Source organism: Aythya marila, assembly GCF_965140915.1.
Source record: "Aythya marila genome assembly, chromosome: 10".
Taxonomy (NCBI): Eukaryota; Metazoa; Chordata; class Aves; order Anseriformes; family Anatidae; genus Aythya; species Aythya marila.
The window spans coordinates 15,291,290-15,314,316 of NC_139051.1; the positions used below are offsets into that span (position 1 = coordinate 15,291,290).

General features: G+C 42.9%; 1 protein-coding gene across 1 annotated transcript in view; it reads left to right on the forward strand.

The window, feature by feature from the left end:
- Nucleotides 1–23,027, forward strand: part of FANCD2 (FA complementation group D2) — a 50,760-nt gene that overhangs the window by 24,639 nt on the left and 3,094 nt on the right. Inside the window, exons 20-41 of the mRNA XM_082768145.1 lie at nt 740–800; nt 1,324–1,449; nt 2,695–2,768; nt 2,869–3,009; nt 4,188–4,288; nt 4,594–4,709; nt 5,159–5,267; nt 7,450–7,548; nt 8,545–8,654; nt 10,125–10,271; nt 11,439–11,555; nt 12,273–12,401; nt 12,631–12,746; nt 13,787–13,900; nt 14,463–14,590; nt 15,526–15,625; nt 17,304–17,426; nt 18,080–18,173; nt 18,967–19,038; nt 20,274–20,312; nt 20,957–21,031; nt 22,142–22,216. Coding sequence (XP_082624271.1) covers nt 740–800; nt 1,324–1,449; nt 2,695–2,768; nt 2,869–3,009; nt 4,188–4,288; nt 4,594–4,709; nt 5,159–5,267; nt 7,450–7,548; nt 8,545–8,654; nt 10,125–10,271; nt 11,439–11,555; nt 12,273–12,401; nt 12,631–12,746; nt 13,787–13,900; nt 14,463–14,590; nt 15,526–15,625; nt 17,304–17,426; nt 18,080–18,173; nt 18,967–19,038; nt 20,274–20,312; nt 20,957–21,031; nt 22,142–22,216 — 2,266 coding nt within the window. The remainder of the gene's footprint in view (nt 1–739; nt 801–1,323; nt 1,450–2,694; nt 2,769–2,868; nt 3,010–4,187; nt 4,289–4,593; nt 4,710–5,158; nt 5,268–7,449; nt 7,549–8,544; nt 8,655–10,124; nt 10,272–11,438; nt 11,556–12,272; nt 12,402–12,630; nt 12,747–13,786; nt 13,901–14,462; nt 14,591–15,525; nt 15,626–17,303; nt 17,427–18,079; nt 18,174–18,966; nt 19,039–20,273; nt 20,313–20,956; nt 21,032–22,141; nt 22,217–23,027) is intronic.

Below are 23,027 nucleotides of genomic sequence, written 5' to 3' on the forward strand. Positions count from 1 at the left end.
AGTCTAAGCAGGAGATGCTGAAATGGTTATTTCAAGAACAAGCTTAGAAAATCCTAAAATACAGACTACAGGCAAAAAGTCACAAGAGTGGGGTCAACAGTGCATCAAGAAACCTGCAGTAGCAGTGAATTTGCCAGGTAAAATGCACGCAGGTAACCCCAGCAGGTGGACCATGGTTTGTGCCTCAGAAAAAGGATTAAATCCCCAGGGTAGTTGTTTGTTTGACTTACAGAGAAATTCCTTCCCTCTCCAACTCTGACCCAAGATCCTGGAGAAAATCTGTCTGCTGCCACTTGAGAAATACCCTTGTAATTGGGTCTTTGTGTACCTTACTGGCTTCATGTCTGATTTCTTAAGAAACTGATTGAAGAAGACAGACTCTAAAGCCTCTACCAGAGAAAAAAACTACCCTTCTGAGCTCTGCAAATAAGCAGCAGGAATTTGAGTAGCTGGCACAATGTGCAGCTGCAGATATTAGGCTTGTGTAAGGAGAGGCTCCATGGCCTTCAGAAGAGGAGATGGCTAGAGGTCTTAGGCTAGAAAAAGCATTTCCTTGAAGAAGACGTTGAGTCTTGTCCCAAAGGTGCCAAACAGCAGCAGGTCTTTTCCTAATCATGTCCAAAGCATGTCTTCTTTCCATGCATAATTCTTCATTTTCTGGAGAGAGTTAACATGTGTGATGCATTTTGCTATCTCTTAAATGTTGTGCAACAAATGCAAGGTTATCGATTGCTTTCAGAAATGAAGGAGATGGTGGTTCATTGGAGAGACCTGAGCCAAACTTCGAGCGTGATGGGCAGGTGGGTGCCAAGAATGGGTGCATGCGGGGGCAGTATGGGAGAGAGGGAGGACACGGTCAGCAAGAAGGTGTGACTGGAGACACAGTCTTAGGTAAAGCAGGGTGTGTGTCTGACAGTCAGCTGTACTGGGCATGGGAGGCTTGTGTATCAACTACAGAGGCAAAAATCTATTAAAATTGGTTTTGGAGAAATGCAGGGCTGTATTAAGAAGCACTCCAGCAGTACTAAAGCCACCTAGTGAAAGTCTTCTGTCCAGACATTATTTCAGACAAAAAGGAAAGAAACAGGACAATTTCTTTTGTGTTATTCCATGGTGGAACAGTCCCAGCTCTGGGAAAGACCCGTGTTTCTTCTTAAAACTGGATGTCTGTAGACCAGTCACTATGGGCTGTTAGCCTAGAGCTGAATCTTTGGATATACCTCAGAATAAATTAATGTAAGAACAAGAAGGAGTTAAGGTAAAAGTTTGAATTGTTCTTTAAAAAAAACAAAAAACATTCTGAAGACTGTTCTCTCCTTTCAGCTTTCTACATTGCTGGACCTTGTAGGCTTCTGCTGCGAGCAAACACCAGAAGTCTTGGCACTCTACTACGATGAACTTGCCAATTTGATTGAGAAGCAGAAGGGAAATTTGGACCTGCAGCTCCTGGTATGTTGCAGAGTTTTTTGAATTTAATCACTTATGTATTCTTCAAAAGCAGAATGTTTTTCAAACATGAGCAGGACAAAATCATTTTGAGGATTTCACTCCAGTCTGAGAACTGTTTTTGTTTGAGGCATGCCTGAGGTTCTTGTAAGAGATACTAAATCCTCTTTTCACCTCCTTTTTTTTTTTTTTTTTTTTTTTTTTTGTTTGGTTTCTTGTGGTTTCCTTGTTTTTTGTTGTTTTGATTGTGGCAAATTCCTCGTTATGCTTTAACAGCTTCCTTTATGTGAACTTTCATGTAACAGCAGGAGGAGGGGAAGCCTTTTAAAGGAAATGAAATGACATTTCGGAGTAGGCTTTTGAAATCCATAGATAAAGGTAGAACCTGAAAGAACCTTAACCATTGTATTGAAATTGGCTTCCAGTCAAAAAGCTAAGGCTGTCTGATATCTAGGAACTTGGAGGAGCCACGGTGAAGATTTATGGTAATAGGAAGAGGTTTGTGAAGGCCAACGCTCTTTCTTCTTGCTGGAGATGTTTTTACATGTGTGCTGTGCCAGCCAGGGGACTAGGAAATCATTCTGGGGCCCAGGAGAGCATGAAAGCTGTTGTGGAATTGATCATTCATGGTGCCACAAAGAGATCTTTGCTCTTATGGAGAAGCAAAACTGTGATTTAGAACAGGGGAAGATGATCAGGGGACTGTGAGCTGTGACAGTCACCCTAAACAGGATGGGGAGTTTCTCCCTTTTCCCAGTAAGGGTGATGACTCAGTTCTTGCAACATTTGTGCAGACACTTTTTGGTCTTTTCATTGTCTGTCCAAACTCTGTCACACCTGTTGCAGGATTTCTCCCTTAACTGTTGCTACCCATGGAAGCAGGTGAAGTCTGCGGGATACATTGTGTGAAATAAAATGTTGCCAGCACTTTGTAGCCATTTCATCCTGACCTTGGGTTCTTAGGACAGAGAACTTCCCATGGCCCTTCCAGCCTCTCTGCAGCAGTGGGGAGCTGGTAGATGAGCCCACGTCGAAAGAGCAGGGAATAAATTGATTGTGCATGCTTGGTAATGTCTCCTGGCTGTCTCTCTGAAGTTAGGCTTTGGCTCTCCTTGCAGGCAGTAGGTTCACTGCTGTGATTGTTCCAGGGTGTTTTTGCTTGGCCTCGTCTTCTGCATTTTCCACTGCTGCTGTCGCAGCTTTCTTTGCTGAGCCCATTTGTTGAGCAGGTTTTTCCTTTCTTTATAGGAGGAGTTTGGGAAGAGTCTGGTGGAGGACTTTCCCACTGACTTTGTGGTGGATCTCAGCCCCATAGTGACTGGGTATGCTGAGCACAGGCTAAGTATTTGTAACGTTCCTGTCAGTGACAACTTTGTCAACGTGGTGATCCTTTTAACTGAGTTTGTCTGCCTTTCCTTGCAGCTCCTTCTTGTTCCCAGTGAAGCCCTTGTATAATCTCGATGAAGATGAAAGTCAGGGAGCAATTGCTATTAACCTCTTACCTTTGGTGTCACAGAGTGAGCTTGGCAGGGTCACTGATGGAACGAATAACCCAAGTAAGAGGTACTGTGGAGCTTGCCTTTGCAATCATTCTACATTTAAAGGAATTGTATTTTCATTTTGTGTCCAGCCCTGCCTGCCCAAGTGCTTGATTAGGAGCTGGACAGAAGATTTACCAGTTTCCAGTGTTCTTTTCCTTTCCTTGCTGTTAGACATGGGTCAGATAGGTCTAGAGGCATAAGGACGTGCTGGGGAATTGGCAGTCTGTTCTGGCTCAGACTGTTTAGCTGATGTTGAGTAAGTCATGTTGCATCTAGCTTGTTTCCCATCTGTCATCTGGGAATAGTAGCTCTTCCTTCCAGCATCATTGGGATATTGAAGGCCACGCCAAGATGGATAGGCAACTCCATCCATTTGGGCAAAATTCATATTTTGAGTGTTGAGTCTCAAATGGAGTCAGCAAGTAGTTTGTGTGTGTCAAGAGTACACAATTGGTTCTCACCCTTCAGTTGCACTTTCATAGCATGGACTTCTGCTTCACAGCAAAACCACAAACATGCCACCACAAGTAAAATTTGTATGAGAAACAAAGACTTTGTCCTAAGAGAACGAAACAAGAAGCATGCAGGAAGTAAAACATCTTATTAAACAATGGGACATCAAAGTTAAAAATAATAAAAGGCTTTTTTTTTTTTTCTAACAATCAGCTTTTTATCTTGCATAATTTATTGTCAGATTTTGTTGAGATCATAGTTGCGCTTAAAAAATACATGATTACTTTATACCAAATAAAAAGAAATATAGCTACCTCACATGCATTGATGGAGGGGAAAAAGATGTTAATTTTCCTCGCTTACAATGTGAGCAGTAGCATGCTAGAAAACATTCAGGGAGGTTTCTTTACTGCTCACAGCTGTCTTTTGCACAAATTCTTGTAGTTCCTCCTGAACTATTCAACTTTGATTTCTACCTGAAATAAATCTGACTCTATTTTTGTTCAGTACAGCAGGTTTTCTACCCTTAAGTTTTCCCAGAAAATTGATGGTCACTGATGTATTTATTAACCATATGAGGCATTTCTGCTTTGTGTTGCTATGACTCTCAAGAAGCAAAATAGAAGAAGGTATAGGCGAGGTGGCGGGGGGAGGACATGGGACACAAGAGAAAAGTGGTGAGCATTCCGGAGGCGTATAAAACATAGGACTCACTTCATTTCTCTCTCTCTGTTTTCTTTTCCCCAGGGCAGTGTCACCAATATGTCTATCACCCTCTTTCCGATTGCTCAGGCTCTACACTGGAGAGCAAAACAATGGAAGCCTGGAGGAGATTGATGCCTTATTAGGTATGGAAAGTAAATCTTACAGACCCCTCTGGCTCACTTGTTCCTGTCCCAGATCTGCAAAGCCTTCCTGCAGCTGTGGGAAGAGTTGTGTAGTTTATGATGGAGGCTGAGATGCTCTGTTGGCCACAAGTGGAAGGGAGGCAGGGGAGACAATCACTTTCTCTGGGAAGTGACTGGTGGTGTTCACTCCAAATAGTCACTGGAATCGAGAGTACAGGCTTTTGGAAGAGTCATTGTCCACGCAAAAAGCAAAGCATAGGTAGCAAACACAGTCCAAGGTGTGTTTTCTACCTACCCTGTCTCAGGTTGCCCTCTGTACTTGACTGATCTGGAAGTTGAAGGGAAGATAGACTCTCTTTCCAAGCAGGAACGGGAATTTCTGTGTTCGCTTCTCTTCTATGCGCTCAACTGGTTTCGTGAGGTGAGTAGAGCCTTGTCTGCATGTTTTGGAGTGGAACTGAGGAGTAGCACTTAAAAACATAAACCCCAGACTTCAGGGGTGCAATTGCCGAGGAAGAGTCTTGCCTCTTGGAAATATTCTCCAGCAAGGTCTTCTCTTTCTTTCTCTTCATTATGATTCTTTCTTCTTTCTTCTCTTCATTACGATTTATGCTTTATCCTGATTCTAGTAACAACTCTGCTTATTTGGCTAAGAACTTGACCTATAGCTGCTGTGCTGTTGCTTTTCAGATTGCATTTTCTTATGGGCTTCTGAGGAGCTTTGTTTGTGCAGTCTGGATTTGGTCACCCAGGCCACTTGTGCTAATTGTTGTGTGCTTATCTGGGACTTGTGGATGTTATTCAGAAAAGAAAAAGTAAAAATGGATGCAAATCTCCCTAATTCACAGTGAGTTTGTTTTGTGTCTCTAGGTTGTAAATGCTTTCTGCCAGCAACAGGACGCTGAGATGAAGGGGAAGGTTTTGACTCGAATACAGAACATCACAGAGCTGCAGAATGTGCTAGGAAAATGCTTGGCAGGTGCGTATGAAAACATTTGCATGTTCTGGGTCTGCACCAGCTGTGAAGTGAAAGGTATTGGTTTAAACATCAAAGGAGGAATTGTATGGTAATATATGCTGCATTATTACAGTGACCTAGGAATCTGCCTGAGTATAGAGGAGGAAGCCTGTTTCTCTCCAAAAGATGCAGTGTGATTCTCTGACATTCAGGTTGTACCCAGCTGTTGAGTCCTGTTACAAGCACCAGCTGCCTTCATTAACTTGGCCCATGAATTCCTGCTGTCTGGCAGCTGGAAGCCAGTGCAGGAACCTGGTGGTCTCTGTCCCAGGCCAATGAGCACAGCCACAGAAACTGACAGATGACAACAGCTGAAGACAGCACCTATGCATAGGACTCATGTAAAACATAAATAAAGACAGCTGAGTCCCCTTCCTGCTCTTCAGCTGCTTAAGACACTTTTGAGTCACAAGCACGCATGCATTTGCAGATCCCCAAGTACTGGCACAGCCCCTCTGTCTGCCTAATTCTCCTGCCCAGATTTTGGGCCCTATAAACTGCTCCACATGTCTCCTGCTAACCACCCAGTCCAGCTTGCTGCTCCTCACTACCCAGCAGACACACACACTCATACACAAACTTTTCCCACAGGCACTTCACACTTGTAGGTCCTCCAGATCCCAGCATGGACCATCCACTCAGCTGATAGCCCCTCCTGGACCCAGGGCCTCCTACTTGCTGGCTAGTCTGCCTTTGAAGTTGGATGAGAAATTGCAGACGCACACCCCAATGCGTGCCAATTTTGGGGAAGATGCAAATGCTCGCCCCTGCTCTTTCCCAGCAGCCAGCACCGGGCATGTGGGCTGTGACCTGTGGTCCTGCTCCAGCTGCTGGTGTTCAGTCCCTCACTTGCTCCACTCACGCTGATGCCCTCTAACATCTGGTTCTCAGCACACACAAACGCTGTTCCTGCCCCAGTGGCTGGTAGCTGAGACCCCCACCCACACCAGGAGCTGACAGCGAGGACCCACTTGCTGCAAGTGCTGGCACCAAATCCACTCACACCAGTCACCCCAGTAGCTGGTGCTCTGGTCACAAAGTCCACAGGACCTGTTGAGATGCTTCCAAGAGCTATTGGCCCTGCAGCTACTGAAGTTGAGACCTTTGCTCACTCCAGATACTGGCACCAAAGGCTAAGGGCTCCTAAATGCCCAGTCTGACTCTAGTTGCTGGCCCAGCATTTACTCACACAGGTCTGGCCAGTGGTTTGTGTTTTGTCCTTTGCACGCACACACTCACAGGATAAGAGAAGTGAGATTACATTGAAATGAAGCTAAGAAAGGATTTAATACAAAGATAGGACAGACTGTGGGGTCAGGTGAAGGGCTCGGTCATGCAAATGTACTGATTGGCAATGTTGTACTCATTTCCAGTCCTTTTATACCTGCTTCTGTCTGTTCCCCTCTTCTTTCCTCCCCATCCCCTTTCCTTGCATGCACATGCCTTTATCAGTTTGCATAGTTCCACCACCACTCCTACTCCCCTGGAATATCACAAGTCCTCAAATTCCTCTTTTTCATCCCATTTTATCAGTTTCAAAGCCCAGCTGTCTCTCCTTAAAGCTTTGCTGGGAATTCCTTATTGACCATCAATGAGTAAGTGGAGACTTTTGGTCTTTGTCTACCAGGTTTGTGTTTGTCCTTGTTTATGGGCTTCCCCTATTACTTGTACTCTTTTTTGCATTGAAAAGGTCCTCAATCAAATAACCTTAATAGAGAATCCTTTATCACCTTCCACAAGCTATCCATTACAAGCTTTGTTTTTAAACCAATGGATCAACATCAATCCTAAATAAAGAGCCTCTTTAACACCTTTCTATTGCTCCAAGAGAACTACAGGGACAGCAAGGAAAGGGCTCAGATGTGCTAGAGCAGCCCTTTTCAGCTTCATTTACATTTACCAAGGTCCAAAGAGGGCTGAGCTCTTGTTATCCTCCTTTCTGGAGGAATGCAAAGAGCTGTGATTCTGATGCAGTGTGGCAATACAAGAAGGTTGACTGGAGCTAAATGTGCCTGAGCGTAAGAGCAGAGGGCTGTTCACAGGGATGGGGAAACATGGGGTGCTTCCTCTAGACGTGCATCTTGCCTCTGTTTTCTCATTCAGGAGCTGAACTAACCAAAGTTCTGCATTTTGGCTCTTTCAGCAACCCCTGGTTATGTCCCACCACCAGCTACTTTTGATTCTGAAGCCACGGAGGGAGGACCATCCGTTAACGCTGTTGGTGCCATGAGAAAAAAAAATGGTAACAAGTTTATAACAAGGAAGCAGATGTGATGGGTGTGATTGGCAAGTTGCACTGTAGTCAATAGCACTTGTGTGATGCATAAAGCACAGAATTTCTGGTATGGCCAATCTAGCTTGAAATCTTACCTGATCAACTCCTGGTGAAGATGGAGGTGTAAAATTTTTCCTACTCCATACAGCTGCTGGATAGTCTGTTTTTTTGGGGGAAAGCTATGCTTAGCATATAACTATTGAAAATTCATTGAAATGAATTCCCCAGATCCCCTTTAGATCTCTTTTCATTGATGGAAATTCTGTTGGCAAGCTGTCAGTCCTTTGGCACCGTAGCCAGCAGTTCTGAAGTGTTCCGCTTGAATTGCTTTTGGAGCTTGTGTGAATGTTACCTGGCCCTGGTGACTTCCTGGATGATGTCTGTTTGATCTATCAAGTTGTTTAGGATTACTTGAAATGTAGTTCCTTTGGTCTCTCGAGATGCTACACAGTGTGTCAGGTTTGAGATTCTCCCCACCTTTGTCAGCAGTGAAGCCTATTGCAAGGAATTCATTGAGTTACTCTATTATTGGCATAGTGTCCCTGCAAGCCCCTTCTGGAGTTGTTCATCTTGTTGTCATCTTCCAGGTCCTCTGCTTTTCTCAATGAAACAGCAACACTGATTTTGGTTCATGCATTTTTATTTTTTTTTTAAGATAATGACCCACCATTTTTTTGCAGTCACAGCATAACATTTTTAAAGTACAGTAAAAAAAAGTGAGACTTACTTTAATTTCTTACCTTGATTTTATAAAAGAGAAGCTGGTTGGGGAGAGAGCCCCAAATGCTTTTGACTCTCTTTCTGACCATGATCCTGGCTGCAGATGACACACAACCTGTGTATATTCCATGCTTTCTTAGGGCTGATTAAAGTACAGCTTGAGCTATTTCCCTGCCTTGCAGCCTCAACAGTGTTGAGCATGGTGCAGCTTTTTTTTTTTTTAAAGTTGCTTTTCTCTTTAAGGAAGGAAGAAAAAGTCTGATGGCAGCAAAGCCAGCATTGCAGACCGTTCTCAAGCAGATGAAAGCTCTGAGGGAAACCAGCCTGACAATGAGCTCTCTGAGCTGGAGAAGGTAGGAATATACCCCTGGGGACTGGCAAGAAAGGCAGACAAAGGAAAATGACTTAGAAAAAGAAACAAAAGTTTTGAATTACTCAAATAATCAGGCAACTGCTATTTCTAGACTCTGATCAGAAATTGTGAGATAAATCTGGAAAATACAGACCCTTGTAAGGATCGTATTTCCCACTGTCTCCAGTCTGCTTCAGTCACACGTGCTTTGATTTTTCATATTTTCTTTGGGGTGTATTTTCTTTGATCAATGTATTCATCATAAGGCACATTAAAAATTACCCATTTTCATCCCATGTTAAGAGCTAGTTCCCAAACCTGTCAGCTAATGAATTGTTGAATTACATTTCTAGTTCTTTGAAGCAAGGTCTTAAAGTATTGTCATCGTGTTGAGAATGCAAGGTCTGTGCTGGCTGAGGGAGCAAAGCCAGAGAAGTGTGCCTGGTTTTGGGCTCTGATGTCTGGCTGGGCACGTTTAGCCTGGAGAAGAGAAAGCTTTGGAGAGACTTCGTTGTGGTCTTTTAATGCTTAAAGGGGTCTTATAAAAAGGATGGAGAAGGACTCTTACTTGATTAGATTATGATAGGATAAGAGGGAATAGTCTTAAACTAAAAGAGGATAGATTTAGGTTAGACATTAGGAGGAAATTCTTTACTGTAATGGTAGTGAGGCACTGGCACAGGTTGTCCAGAGAGGATGTGGATGCCCCATCCCTGGAGGTGTTCAGGGTAAAGCTGGATGGGGCCTTGGTCAGCCTGATTTAGTGGGTGTTGTCTCTGCCTATTGCAGAGGGGTTGGAGTTAGATGATCTTTAAGGTCCCTTCCAACACAAGCCATTCTATGAATAATGTCACAAGTTACAACAAATAAACGGAGTCTCAGGTAGTTTGGGAATTAATGTAACTAACCTTTCTTAGCTAAACAGAGTACAGGTCCCAGACTAACCCAAAGATGCCATGCCCTATCCAGGACAACAGAATAGAGAAATCCTGGTGTGAGCCACATATAACACACATTGGGTCACACGACAGGGCTGCATGGAATGAAACTCTACGAATTTATAGATATGATTAAAAGCAAGATAGCATCCCATGGCTTACCATCCTGATAGTTATCAAAGGCAAAAACATTTGCCTTCCCCTTTTATGGTGCTTATGGGACACTGTCTTTTATCGAGTCCAAAATGAGTTTCATGATGGCTGTTGATTCATGGAAAGACAATAGCAAAGATTGTTCCAGTTTCCTAGATATTATTTTTTTCCAGAAAGCTTTTAGTGACTTGTACAGTACAAAATGGAAATGATTCTAATTCTGTGTGCTCATCTCTGTATTAGCTACTGTGAATTCTTCTTAGTCTTGTTTCAGCCTGGCATGAAATATAGAAGACTGTGTGAAAGAAACAGTGTTATTTGAGCTAGTAAGTCTTATAGTTTTACAAGTTGCAAGCTGAATTCTGCCATTTACTTTTCAGACTGCTGCTGAGAGAGAGGCAGGGAACCCTCTGGCACAGCTGCAGAGTTATCGCCCCTACTTCCGAGAACTAGACCTGGAAGTGTTCACTGTACTCCACTGCGGGCTGCTGACAAAGTCTATCCTGGACACAGAAATGCATACAGAGGTGAGTGGAACAACACAAAAACATCCAGGTATGACTTTGTGTTATGTATTCTCTCTCTCTGAGGCCTTGTTTCCTTCTGATCCATTGAAATGGGTAGAAGATTGATCCAGGGCTGTGAGCTGGCTACTAGGAGAGAATCTGTCCGCAAAGAAAATGAAGTACCTCAGGGCACTGAGATAAAAAGGACTTTCCTTCTATATTAGACATGAAGTACAGCAGCAATATTTAAAAATAATAATAATTTTAATATTGCATATAAGGGGAAAAGATACAGCATAACGTATGCATTTAACAGAAAGCAAGAGGCTTTAATACTGAACACTGCTCAGCTGCAGGATGTGGTGGCCTACCTATTGCAGAGAACCTATGGCATTACAGTCCACATTGCAAAAGGCAAATGTCTCAAGTTATCAGCAGATGAATCTGTGTAAGGGGAGATTCAGGTTGGGTATTAGGAAAAGATTCTTCACTGAGAGGGTAGTTGGGCACTGGAACAGGCTCCCCAAGGAAGTGGTTATGGCACCAAGCTTGTTGGAGTCCAAGAAGTGTTTGGACAATGCTCTCAGGTACGTGGTTTGATTTGTAAATAGTCCTTTGTCAATCCAGGAGTTGGACTCAATGTTCCTTGTGGGTCCCTTCCAGCTCAGGATATCCTATGATTCTAGATGGGAAACTCGGCTCAAATATGGGATTAGTGTCATGGATGTGCCCTCCCTGAACAGGGTCCTGTCTCCCATGGATATGGAAAGCAGAAATGCGTAATTTTATTATGCTCTTTGTAGGCAGGCTGAGTCCCCTAGAGTCTAATTTTGTTGCACAGCGGTGGGATTAATAAGCTATGAAAGGGGCACAGTAGGCTGGAGTGTGGCCTGGCCTGCTCCACGGCCAGCTATCTCTGTGTGTACAGAGAGCAGGGCAGTTGGAAGACTGTATGACAAATCTCCTGGCATGTGTTGCAGTATTTCAAATTATGTCTTGGCTATTGCTCGGTGATTTTTGTGGTTCTTTGGACTCAAGCCTCTTTCTATCCCTAGGACGTCAATGGTATTTTGAACTTTAATGTATAAATTGGTTCTCTGTCAGTATGGAGGAGGTGAAGCTGAGCTTCAAGGCACCTACAACTAGGTCCTGAGTCCAGGAATTGACTGTCCTTCCTTGTAATTACAGGCTAGTGAAATTGTGCAGCTGGGGCCTGCTGAACTCCACTTCCTCCTGGAGGACCTGTGCTGGAAGCTGGAACATGTGCTGACTCCAGGCTCCACAAGGAGAGTGCCCTTCTTAAAGGCATGTACAGCAGTAGCTAATGGTGCAACGCCTGTGCCAAGCAGAGCATGTCAGTGACTTCCACGCGTATCCTGAATGGATAAATGCTTTTCAGAATTATTTTCGCTTAACAGCTAAATGTCCCAACTGTGTGTCACAGCAGCATTTGTCCTTTGTCCTAAAGACAATTTGTCTTAAAGAGATTTCTGTACCACTTCTCTGTCCAAGGGGACAAGATGTAGCTCAGGTTAGGCAGATAGAAGCTGTTGGACTCAGTTTTTTTTTGTTTGTTTGTTTGATTTGTAGTCTTTAAAACAGCACCTCGAATGTAGTAACTCTTTGGTTTCCTGGCTGATGACTTCAGGAAGAAAGTAAATGCATGTGGCCCATTGCATTAAACTATGAGAAATTCACTACATCAGTGTTCCTGTTCTTAATCTTTCTACCTATCTTAATTCCCATGTACACAGACTGCCTTCTCTTAGTGTTTGAGTAAAACATGATGACCTAGATGTCACATCAGTTTTGTTCGCTCCATCAAATGTTGTCCACTTGTCTGAGTTGGTGCTGGTTGTTCAGCAGAAGCCCTTTTTTTTATTCAGTGCTCCTTCCTGGCAGAGTATATGACATCAGGAATTGCACTGCTGAAGTAATCTTAAGTTATTCTTAAGTATGTCATACAACATTATTCTCAAGTAAGACTGATGAAGTGACTTTGAATTTTTGGGTTTGCCACAGGAAAGAAGCCATAAGGATATTGGCTTTACCCACCTGCGTCAGAGATCCCCTAAGGAAGTTGCTGAGTGTGTAGTCAAGCTACTGAAGCCACTGTGTAATCACATGGAGAACATGCACAATTACTTCCAGGTCAGTGGGCAGCAATTTTGACTCAAAAAAATCATCCGGTTTTGTTGCCTCTCAAAGTATTTTTGGTTTTGTTTGTGGGGGAAAAGAGAGTGGTTTTGGTGTCTTGAGCGTTTTTTTTGTTTTGTTTTGTTTGTTTGTTATTTTAAACATGGAATTTATGGAAATGGATTGCTGTGCTGTTGTCTTTCCTTGGAATGGCATGTAATGAATGATTTGTTCTGTATTAAAGGCAGTTACACAAAATCAGGGTGTGGTAGACGAACCAGGAGTGAACATCCAGGAGCACCAGATGATGTCCTCTTGTTACCAACAGCTGCTACTAACTTTTCGCTTGCTATTTGCTTGGTGAGTTCAAGCAGAAGAGTATATAATTGCATAAATAAACAAGGTGTATTTGCTGCTTCCTTTTCTTCTTCCCTTCCTTTAAAGTATTTGTACCCAGCAAATGGCCTGTTAGTCATGCAGAACAACACACTGCACACATGCACACAACACACTGGAGACATTTAAACATTTTGTAGTTATGTCAACCTTTGTTGTCGACCCTGAACTAAACCAGTAGGTGATTCACAGTGAATGCAGGGTAGTCTGAAGCATAGAACTGGTCAGCATTCATTGTGTTAATCCGTGTGGTTTTGGATTAAGACCAACATAAGAGGCATACTCTCACACCTGCCTGTGCAACTCTCATTTTGCCTAAGGATCTTGGAATTTCTTGCCCCTAAGTCCCCTTGTCTCAGGCTAATTTGTCATCGCCTGAGTCCTGAGCAATAAAAGACTTCCTTCTGTCAATGGATAGGATGAATATGTGTTTCATTAATGAAAAGCCTGTGCTGCTCATGTACTTGAACTGGATTCATAAATGCCAAACTCAGTGCGTGTGCAGCATGGATTTAGCCTCCGCATCTGTTAGTATAATTCTGATTAGCATCATGGAGGTTTTTTATCTGAATCCTAATTTAGATCTGTATATAGAAAGCACTTTACCTTTGTTGTACTTCAAAAACGTCAGTAACTGTAAAAAGAGTATGAAAAGGCAGTAGCAGAGCGCAAGTAACTGTCACTTTGGCACTCCCTAAACGTTAAATGCTCAGTTATAAAAGTTACATTCTCTTTAATATTTAGCAGAATTTTCTAATTTCCTTTTTCTCTTCCATTGCCCTGGCAGTTGCAGGGAAAAAGATGGAGTATTTGAACTAAGCTTGCTGTTAAAATTGTGGGTTTTTGTGTGTGTGTGCCCTATAACTTTCATATTGCTGGGCTCTTCTTGCATATCAGCTTCTTTATTTTTCTTGTTGCAAGTGTATGCCCAGATATGCTTTTGTATCTGATATTTCTCCTCTTTCTAGTCTGATGATAAACTGGACTTTTTTTTCTGCCCTCAGGAATGGTTTTTCTCAGCAGGAGAATACTGACTTGCTAAGGTCAGCTCTCCAGGTAGTTGCAGACAGGCTAAAGCCAGGAGAGACGGAATTTCTTCTTCTTGACGAGCTGATAAGGTAGAATCAATATTTCCCAAACTTTGAAAGTGACGAATTTCAAGCAGGTTGTTTTTTTGTGGGCATTGTGGGTAAATGTGTGTTTGGGATCTCTCCCAGAGATGATACCACCTTTAAACAGGGGATTTTCCATTTAGTCTAACTATAGTGCAGTCAAAGCTAATAAAATGTTGCTACAGGATTGTAAGATGTGCATCAGTCTGTGCATCTCATTTGTAAGCGAGCTATTTGAGACTGGGAGATCAGCAGGATTCACAGAAGGGATGAGCAGGTTCTGGGTAGTTAAAAGGTCTGTAGGGACATGAGGCAAAAGCAGTGTATAAAGACGTTGCTAAACTTAAAGTGACTGGAGCCTGAGAAAAGTTTCCCAGTGATTGACTTTTGGTCTACTAGAGGTTGACTACCCCTCCTTCAAAGAGAGTATTGCTAGAGACAAATGCCAGGCTAGACTATGGAGACCTTGGATCTAAGCTGGTCTAATACACCTTTTTTATTTATGTGCTTATGGGAGATTACCCTATTTATGCTCTCTTTACCTTTTTTCTTTCCTGTCATTCCCCAGTGAGAGTTTCCAGTACCTACTGAATTTCCAGCAGAGTGTTCCCAGCTTCCAGTGTGCATTCATCCTCACTCAGCTCCTGATTGCCATCTCTGAGAAACCAATGGCTGGCTGGAAGAAAGAGAAAATGGGTAATGTGTGAAGAACCTCTTCTCCCAGATTAGTTTTCATGCTGTCCTTTGCCAGTAAATCTTGGGTTCTGTCTCTGGAGTGCATATTTTTGGGGAGAGTTTTCCTCTCAGTATCCTAGTGGTCTCACCAGGCTGAGCAGTCCTAGCCACTAATAAAAGGAACTGCAGTAAATGTATGAGAAGCTGTTTGATGTTTGTTTTATTGTGCCTCAGTCACGTGCAGAAAGGCAGACTCCAGCTCCTTTGGTTGGTGTTTTTAAAATCAGAGCCTCACAACTTTTAAGAGTTTCTGCTGTTTAATTTTGATACCAGTTTAACCGTTGATGATGGAGCTAACCACAGACATAATCAGATGTAACTTCCCTTAAAATGAACTGTCCACGTAGAGCTGTTACTTCAGGGTGGAGAGGGGAATGCTTATCTGTTATTAACCCCATACAACAGATGTTCTCAGTCACTAGAACCGCCCTTCTTAGGGATTAGGACCAACTTTGTAGGAGGGACAGCATTCAAGCAGATAAGGCATAGGCATGCTTGCAGGTAATATACAAGAAAAACACTTGCTCTCCGCTTGGAATTCTTTATTTCAGTGTATGACAGCTCTCTCAGCTGTACCTTGTCATACTGAGACACCTCTAGAATTTGCCTTTCTCAGATGTCCATAGCCACTCAGAATGGTAAGTTCTCATCTTTGAGAGACGTGATAAATCCCATCTTTGATGGGATTTTACTGCTTTAAACAGGCCCACATTGAGAGAACTGCCCACTGACCATGTCAGGGAATAATAAATTTTAACTAATAATATCCGGTTTTAAAATATTTCTGCAAGACACATGGACACGTGGCCTTTTTATGGAAGAAGGAAATTGTTTTAGATTCTTGGGAACCAAAGCATGTACAATTTCTTCTGTAAGTTATTCCTTATCTTTTACAGCTTTGCTGGCAAAGCAGTTCCTCTGCCGGTCCTGGGTGAAACCCAGTGGGGACCAAGAGAAGGGCAGCCAGTTCAACAGCGCGCTGCATACTCTGCTCTGGTAAGACTCAAGCCGTTGTAAAAGCATGCTGAGACACTATAGAAATTTTTCTAGTTGTTACTGTTGTTGCAGAGGGATGACTCCTCTCAGTCATTACCCTCATACTTTAAGGATACAATGAGTGGTAAGAATTCTGTTAGTCATTGGCCATAGAAGCATGCTTGGACCTCGTGTTTGCTAGATGATAGCTTGTCAGTGTACATCAACACATCACAGATATGTGCACATACAAGTAGAAATATGGATATGGACTAAAATATCTTGTTTTGTTTTCACAAAAGTGAACACTAATCTGCTCTCACTAAAGCCAAGGAGCGCAGGACTGAGTCTTAGATGAAATATAATCACCAAACCAAAAGATGGTGAAGGTTGGAAGGGACCTTTGGAGGTTCCTTTGTTTCAAATCCCCTGCTCTAACAGGTACCCCTTAGAGCAGGCTGCCAAGGACCGAAAGAGGGTTTGTGACTTCTGGAAGAAGGGACAGGCAACTCAGGAGGACTACAGAGCTGTTGTGAGGTTATTACAGGGAGGAAATCAGAAGAGCCAAAGCCCAACTAGAGTTTAACTTGGTCATTACTGTAAAAGACAATAAACATATTTTTATAAGTGCATAAACAAGAAGGGCTAAGGAGAATCTCCATCCTATATTGGATGCAGGGAGAAAAAGTGATGAGAGATGAGGAAAAGGCTGAGGTACTTTAATGCCTTCTTTGACTCAGACTTCATTAGTAAGACTAATTGTTCCCAGGGTACTCAACCCGCTGAGCTGGGAGGCAGAGGCAGGGAGCAGAATGAAGCCCTTGTTATTCCAAGGGGAATGGTTTGCCACCTACTATGCCACTTGAACACATACAGATCTATGCGGCCATGCGGGATCCACCCAAGAGTACTGAAGGAGTGCTCACCAAACCACTTCTAATGATTTATCAGCAGCCCTGGCTATCCAGGGAGGTCTCAGTTGACTGGAAGTTAGCAAACACGATGCCTGTCTACAAGAAGGACAGCAAGGAGGCTCTGGGGAACTGCAGGCCTGTCGGTCTGACCTTGGGGCCAGGGAAGGTGATGGAACAGATCATCCTGAGTGCCCTCACACAGCACATGAAGGACAAACAGGTGATCAGAGCCAGACAGCATGGGTTTATGAAAGGCAGGTCCTGCCTGACTAACCTGATCTACTTCTGTGAGAACATGACCTATTTAGTGGATGTGGGAAAGGCTGTAGACTTTGTTTACTTGAACTTTACTGAAGCAGTCGATACTGTTTCCCACAGCCTTCTCCTTGAGAAACTGGCTGCTTGTGGCTTGGAGGGCTGTATGGTTCACTAGGTAAAAAACAACTGGCTGGATGGCCAGGGCCCAAGGGTCGCTATGAATAGAGTTAAATCCGTTTGGCAGCCAGTCACAAGTGGTCTTCCCCAGGGCTCAGTACTGGGGCCAGCTTTGGTTAACATTACATACATATCCCTGTAGTTCCCTGGGTCCTTTTTGAACGTAGGAGTGACACTTTTCCTCTAGTCCTCAGGCACCTCTACCAGTCACTATTGCTTTGGATTTCCTACGTAAGAGTGGCATAAGAGTGAGCTTGACAGTTTTAGGCCACGTGTTGCAGGTAGTTCAAGAATTTTCTGGGTTATTCTGTGTAATATTTACTGGTGAACTAAGCTTGTTTCGGATTTAGTGTCTACCTAGAGCACACAGATAACATCTTGAAAGCAATAGAAGAAATCTCCAGTGTTGGTGTTCCTGAATTGATCAACTCTGCCAAAGATGGATGTTCTTCTACATATCCTACACTGAGCAGGTAATTATATCAATAGAGACTTTGTACATCACAAGATGCACAATGACTTTTTATATTCAGTTATTTTGTAGTCTATTATGGTTTCATGCTAGTACTGCTGTGGACAGCTCTGGGCACTTCTAAACTTTTTTTGGGGCAGTCCAAAATAGGTTAGTGCATAGTTAGCTTTAAATGGATATGGAATGTCATTGTGCATTGCAGCAATGTTAACTTTATTATTTGTGAGCCGTTTCAGTTGGAGAATGAACTGCCATCCATCATTAAGTATGCTGCCTCTTTACATGCTGCTACTGTTGTGATATAAAGCACTCTAAAAGTCACCTTCATAGACCTGGGGCAGCTCTAAGCAGTCCTGGGCTGGTACATGGTTTGCAAAAGCTCTGTGGACTCAGGTTATTCCTGCTACTAGTACAGGAATTGAGGAGCATGGCATACGTAGGAATGGCCAAATTTCCTGCACTTCAGAACAACTAAAATCTTAGATTTTTGACGGAGAGACATGCTTATGAGTCCTAGGTTCAGTCTCTTGGGATTTGCTACTAAGCAGAATGCTCAGCTGGGCAATCTTTAAGTATTCCACATTGTTCTGGGGACAATAAGTCTGTCTAGGTGCTGAGGGATGGCTTTTAATTTTGCTCTTGTTTACTCCACAGGCAGACATTCCCAGTTTTCTTCAGAGTAATGATAGCTCAGCTAGAGAGTTCAGTGAAAAGCATCCCAGCTGGGAAACCATCAGACTCAAGTGAGGTAGGAAAACAAATGCAATGGAATCTCTGAGGGGGAAAAGGGCCTAAGTTAAACTATACAGCATAATAAAGTTGTACAGCTTGTAAAGGAATCTACTGCTGAACATGGTCTGTGAAAAGCAGTCAGAGATGCTCATTGATCATACAAAACTGATACACAGGAGTAGCATCCTTTTTTTTCTTGGTTTGCACCATGTAAAAAACAGTAAATTCATTAGAAGCCATAACTGGAAAACAGATAGTAATCAGGAAAATAAAAAGCTTTGCAGTTGGCCTGCACACCTGTGTTGCAGCACAAAATTATTTTACAAGCAAGAGTTTCTCTAAGATCAAGGAAATGTGTTAACTCTGAGCATTTTTTAAGGCATGTGGGAACTGATCAGGCTGGCATTGCCATTGTGTGGTTTTGTCAGTGGTTTTGTCTGATAAATCTGCCTGTGGGGAAGCTTTGTCCAGCTGTTCTCAAAACCAACCATGCTTTGGGTACAGTTCTTCAAGCCAATTCCTTATCCATTAAACAGTCCACCCTTAAATACCTTCTCTCTCTAGTCTGGAGATCAGGATGTGATGTGGGACCATGTCAAAGGCCTTACAGAAGTCAAGGTAGATGACATTGGTTGGTTTTCCCTTGTCAACTGATGCAGTCGCTTCATCATAGAAGGCCTCCAGATTGGTCAGGCACAATTTGCTCCTGGTGAAGCCATGCTGGCTGTCTCAGATCACCTCTTTGTCTTTCATTTGCCTTAACATTGTTTCCAGGAGGTTCTAATTATGGTCCCCTTGCATCCCATTAGACACAACTGGAGAAACTGCTGCAGTGGAACATTGCTGTGCGGAATTTCCACATCCTTGTTAACTTGGTCAAGGTGAGGATCGATTATGGTTTGGGATATTTTTCTGGTTTTACCTTCAGATTCCTAGCAATTTACCCAGTTTTGTGAGCACAAGGGAAAAATGTGAAGGATGATTTACTAGTGATGACTAGTGAAAGATGATTTACTAGCTAATGCTCTGATCTCGGAAGGCTTGGATTCCTGTCTAGAACATTCATTCAGCGTTTATCTGATAGCCCTCAGCTCCTGACTCACACCCAATGTGTGCTTCCTTTGAACCCTGCCAACGTTCCACGTCACCCTGTGGTGATAAATTCCAGAGGTCAGCCCCACTGGATGAAATACTCCCTTCCATCAGCTTTTGAGTTGGCACAATCAGTGTCACCAATTGTGACCACGTTTTGGGCAGAAGGGAGCAAGTACGGCTGCACTTTTGCTCTGTGCCTAGATTGATCATTACTGTTTGCTTTTATCATATTTGCAGTGATGATCAGCAAGTTCAGCTTTTTCAAGTACAGCTTATGAGTGCTGGTGAATTGAGCTGGATTCTTCTGTACAACAGCATTCACTGGGGCCCTACCTGCACTCCAGATGCTCTCACAGCACCTGCCATCTGAGAGCATAAAGAGTAGAGCTGACTCAACTAGTTGTGTTTTTTGCAGTCCATAGCAGCACCAGAGTACCTTCTCAGCCTTTACTGACATCTGTGTGCTATGCCAGTTAAAATGCTCATTGTTTGGTTACAGAATTGGTCTCTGGCAAAAAATATGTATGCAAAAATATACCAGAAGAAAGCCCACAGCTGTGTGACCTGTGCAGTGACACCTGCTGCCTTTTCATGGCTGACACCATTAATATAACAGCTCCATTACTTCCTCCAAAATACATTATTTTGAACGCCTCAGTTTTGCTTTGTCTGTTAGGTGGTTACTTGCCCACCAGCTGGACTGGGTCTCTCAGTTCCCAGACTATCAATAATTTCAGACTCATTAGGATGATTTTGTGCCATCTGCAAAAGGTATATCTCCCTGCTCCCTTTAGATGACTGAATAGCCAGCCTGCAAAGTACTTCTCTCTGACAACCACTACATTTCATGCACTTGCATGGTGTTCTCTGCTGAAATTTGAGAATGGATGGTGCCTTAGAACAGGTTTCACACACTGTGAATGAATGGCATGTAACTGAGGACTATTTGCAATTGGCTGCTGTGCTTGTGTTGCTGCCTTTAGACTTGCAGACTGAGCTAGCTCTCCTCTTGCCCACACAGGTATTTGACAGCAGGCCTGTACTCAACATCTGCCTGAAGGTAAGCAAGAACTCAAAATAATTGAAGAGAGCTATTAAAATACCAGCTTTCTTGAATTACTGCTTCCAGTGGAGAAGAGTAGTTACTGATTTCTCTGGAAGAAGCAGATATAGCTCATTCTCATACGCTGAGCTGTCTTCCAGTTATCCTTCTCGAATGGCTCAGTCATGAAGACTTTGCTGCTAATGGCATTACTGACTTAAGCCCTTTTCCATCTCTGCTTTCCCTGGGGTACTTCAAATCAGAGGAGACATCACAGCAGGCAGGTTTCCTGTGGAGCCCAGAGAGGCAGTGTGTCCTCCTGCAACTCTTCCTTTTCTGGCTAGGATTTACGTAGTGACTTTGTCATTTTCTTTACTTAGGTTTATCACCAGTTTGCTAGTGAATAAAACCAGGGATGTGTACAATTATGAGACCATTTACAAGGCCATGTATGAGTCCACCTTTGTAGTGACTAGAGTGGGACCCTTTACTGAGCTTGTATATTCCAGTACAGCTTTTATATGAACGTAATCTTTTACTAAGCAAGAACAGTCTCTCCAGGATAGCTTGAAAGAATGTATTACTCTCCTACTTGACTTCATGATGGTTCTTTGAAAAGGAATTTAAATTTGCCTTCTAATGTATTTATTGTTCTTTTATAGTACGGACGTCTTTTTGTAGAAGCATTTCTGAAGCTTGCCATGCCTCTCCTGGATCACAGCTTTAAAAAACATAGGGTAAATACTTTGGAGACAGAACTGTCTAGAACTGGTTGAGAAGCATGATTGATACTTGCTCTAAGGAGATTCCTGTCTTTGGTCAAATGTTGGCACAACACTTGCAGAGCTTCGTGACAAATGTGTCTGATGTTTCCAGCTTGCTGTGCCCTGCTTACGTGCCTGTGCAGTGCTCTCTTAGCAAACAGATTGCTATTTCTGAGCTCTTTGCCATGAACTCTTGGAAAAGCTGAATAGATTCGCTGTTAGCAAAGGAAGCCCTCTCAACCTCCTTCTCCTTCAACAGTTATCACCACAAAGGTGTCCCTCAAAGTAGGAAGCTCACGTTGAGCAGTTGGTGTTGGTGGGGTCTAGGGATCCAGTGGGAGGGTGTTTTTGCAAAAAATCTTGCAGTTTTGAGCAGTACAATATGCATGAATGCAGATGGACTGAGCAACCTCAGTGCTCTATGTGATAAGCAAGAACAGTCCTTTTATTCCCTTTCCTTTGTTGCAAGATGAGCTTCCTTTACTGGTGAGACTCGTTCTTTGCCTCCGTCTTCGCAACTTGTCTGAGTCTTTAATAGATAACCCATTTCCATTGCAAATATGAGATCTGTTCTTATGGCTCTTTGGTGGAATGAAGTCATCAAAAAGATATCTAGTCATTACTACTGCACAATAGAAAGTGCCTCATAATTTGCTCAGTAGAGAGAATTGATGTCCAGAGTTCACATTTAAAGTGTTTCAAATATCACAGTCTAGCAGTATGTTCCATATTTTCCTTCCGGTTCCCCTGATAAAAAAGGTTGTACTTGAGCAAAGATGTGCCAAGATGGTCTTGATCTTAACTGCTCCACTTTCACTGTTAGGTTCCAAAGGCTGACTCAAAATCAGTTTTCAAATTGCTTGGCCTGATAGTGCTTATAATGTGTCATCCTACTTCTGTTACCAGTGACTTGATGATGTGCATGGTGCAAGTCTCCTGTGGTTTATCCTGTTCATCTGATGATCTCTGCATCATATCTTTAAAAGGATTACTGGGACTCTCACATTACTCTAATTTTCCTTATGGAAAAATCCTTTGACCATGATTTGATCTACTTTTTTATTTTTTATTTTTTTATTTCAGGATGATGTGCAGGGTTTGCTGAAAACCTTGCAGCTGAGTACCAGACAACTTCATCACATGTGTGGCCACTCCAAGGTAAGGTAACTTCCAATTGCAGCACAAACTTCTGTCATAAGAATTGATTATTTTCCTCTCCCTGTTTTTCTAGGGCATAGACAGGTTCTACTTGCAGGCTTACAGCAGTATCAGTTATAGCAAAAGTTCTGGAAGGAGGAGAAATAGCCTTAGTTCATGGCCCTAGAGTTCAATTATTTGATTTGGAAGTGGCTGAGGTGGATATCAGATCAGGTTAGCGTACCCTATTTTTTAGGACAGGTTCTTGATATCTTTGGTCATTGGTATCTGCAAGAGGATGTTTCTGAGGACACAAGCTAAGACCTTAGAGACCTGGAATAAAGTACAGGTGCTAGACTGATAATATGGGAGAGAAGCCTTGGCAAAGACCAACAGCCTTGTGAGTCAGAAGAACGGACGAGGAAAAACCATACTCAAAATCCTCTTGAGGTGCCTTTTTGGCTTTATACATTTATATTAAAGAAAAGGGCAAAGGGAGAGGAGTAAGATGGTGACACCCAACCAATCTGCAGTTCTCTCTGTAGAAGACTGGGGGAAAGAAGGAAGAAGAGGACTAGCACCCTGCTTGCAGTGTGGAGAGACAGTACTTAGCACAAGAGAGAATCACAGGGGAAAAATGCAGTAAAAAGGAATTTCACTTGTGTCAGACTCCTCAGAGCTCCAAGAACATGTCTGAGAAAGAAGCTTTTCCAAAGTAGTTGAAGCAGTGCTCCCCAAGCTAGACTTGCTAGCAGTGTAATCCAGAGCTGACATCAGGAGCAGAAAAACCTCGCTGAAAAACAGAACGTGCCATTGCAGCTCTCAGCATAGA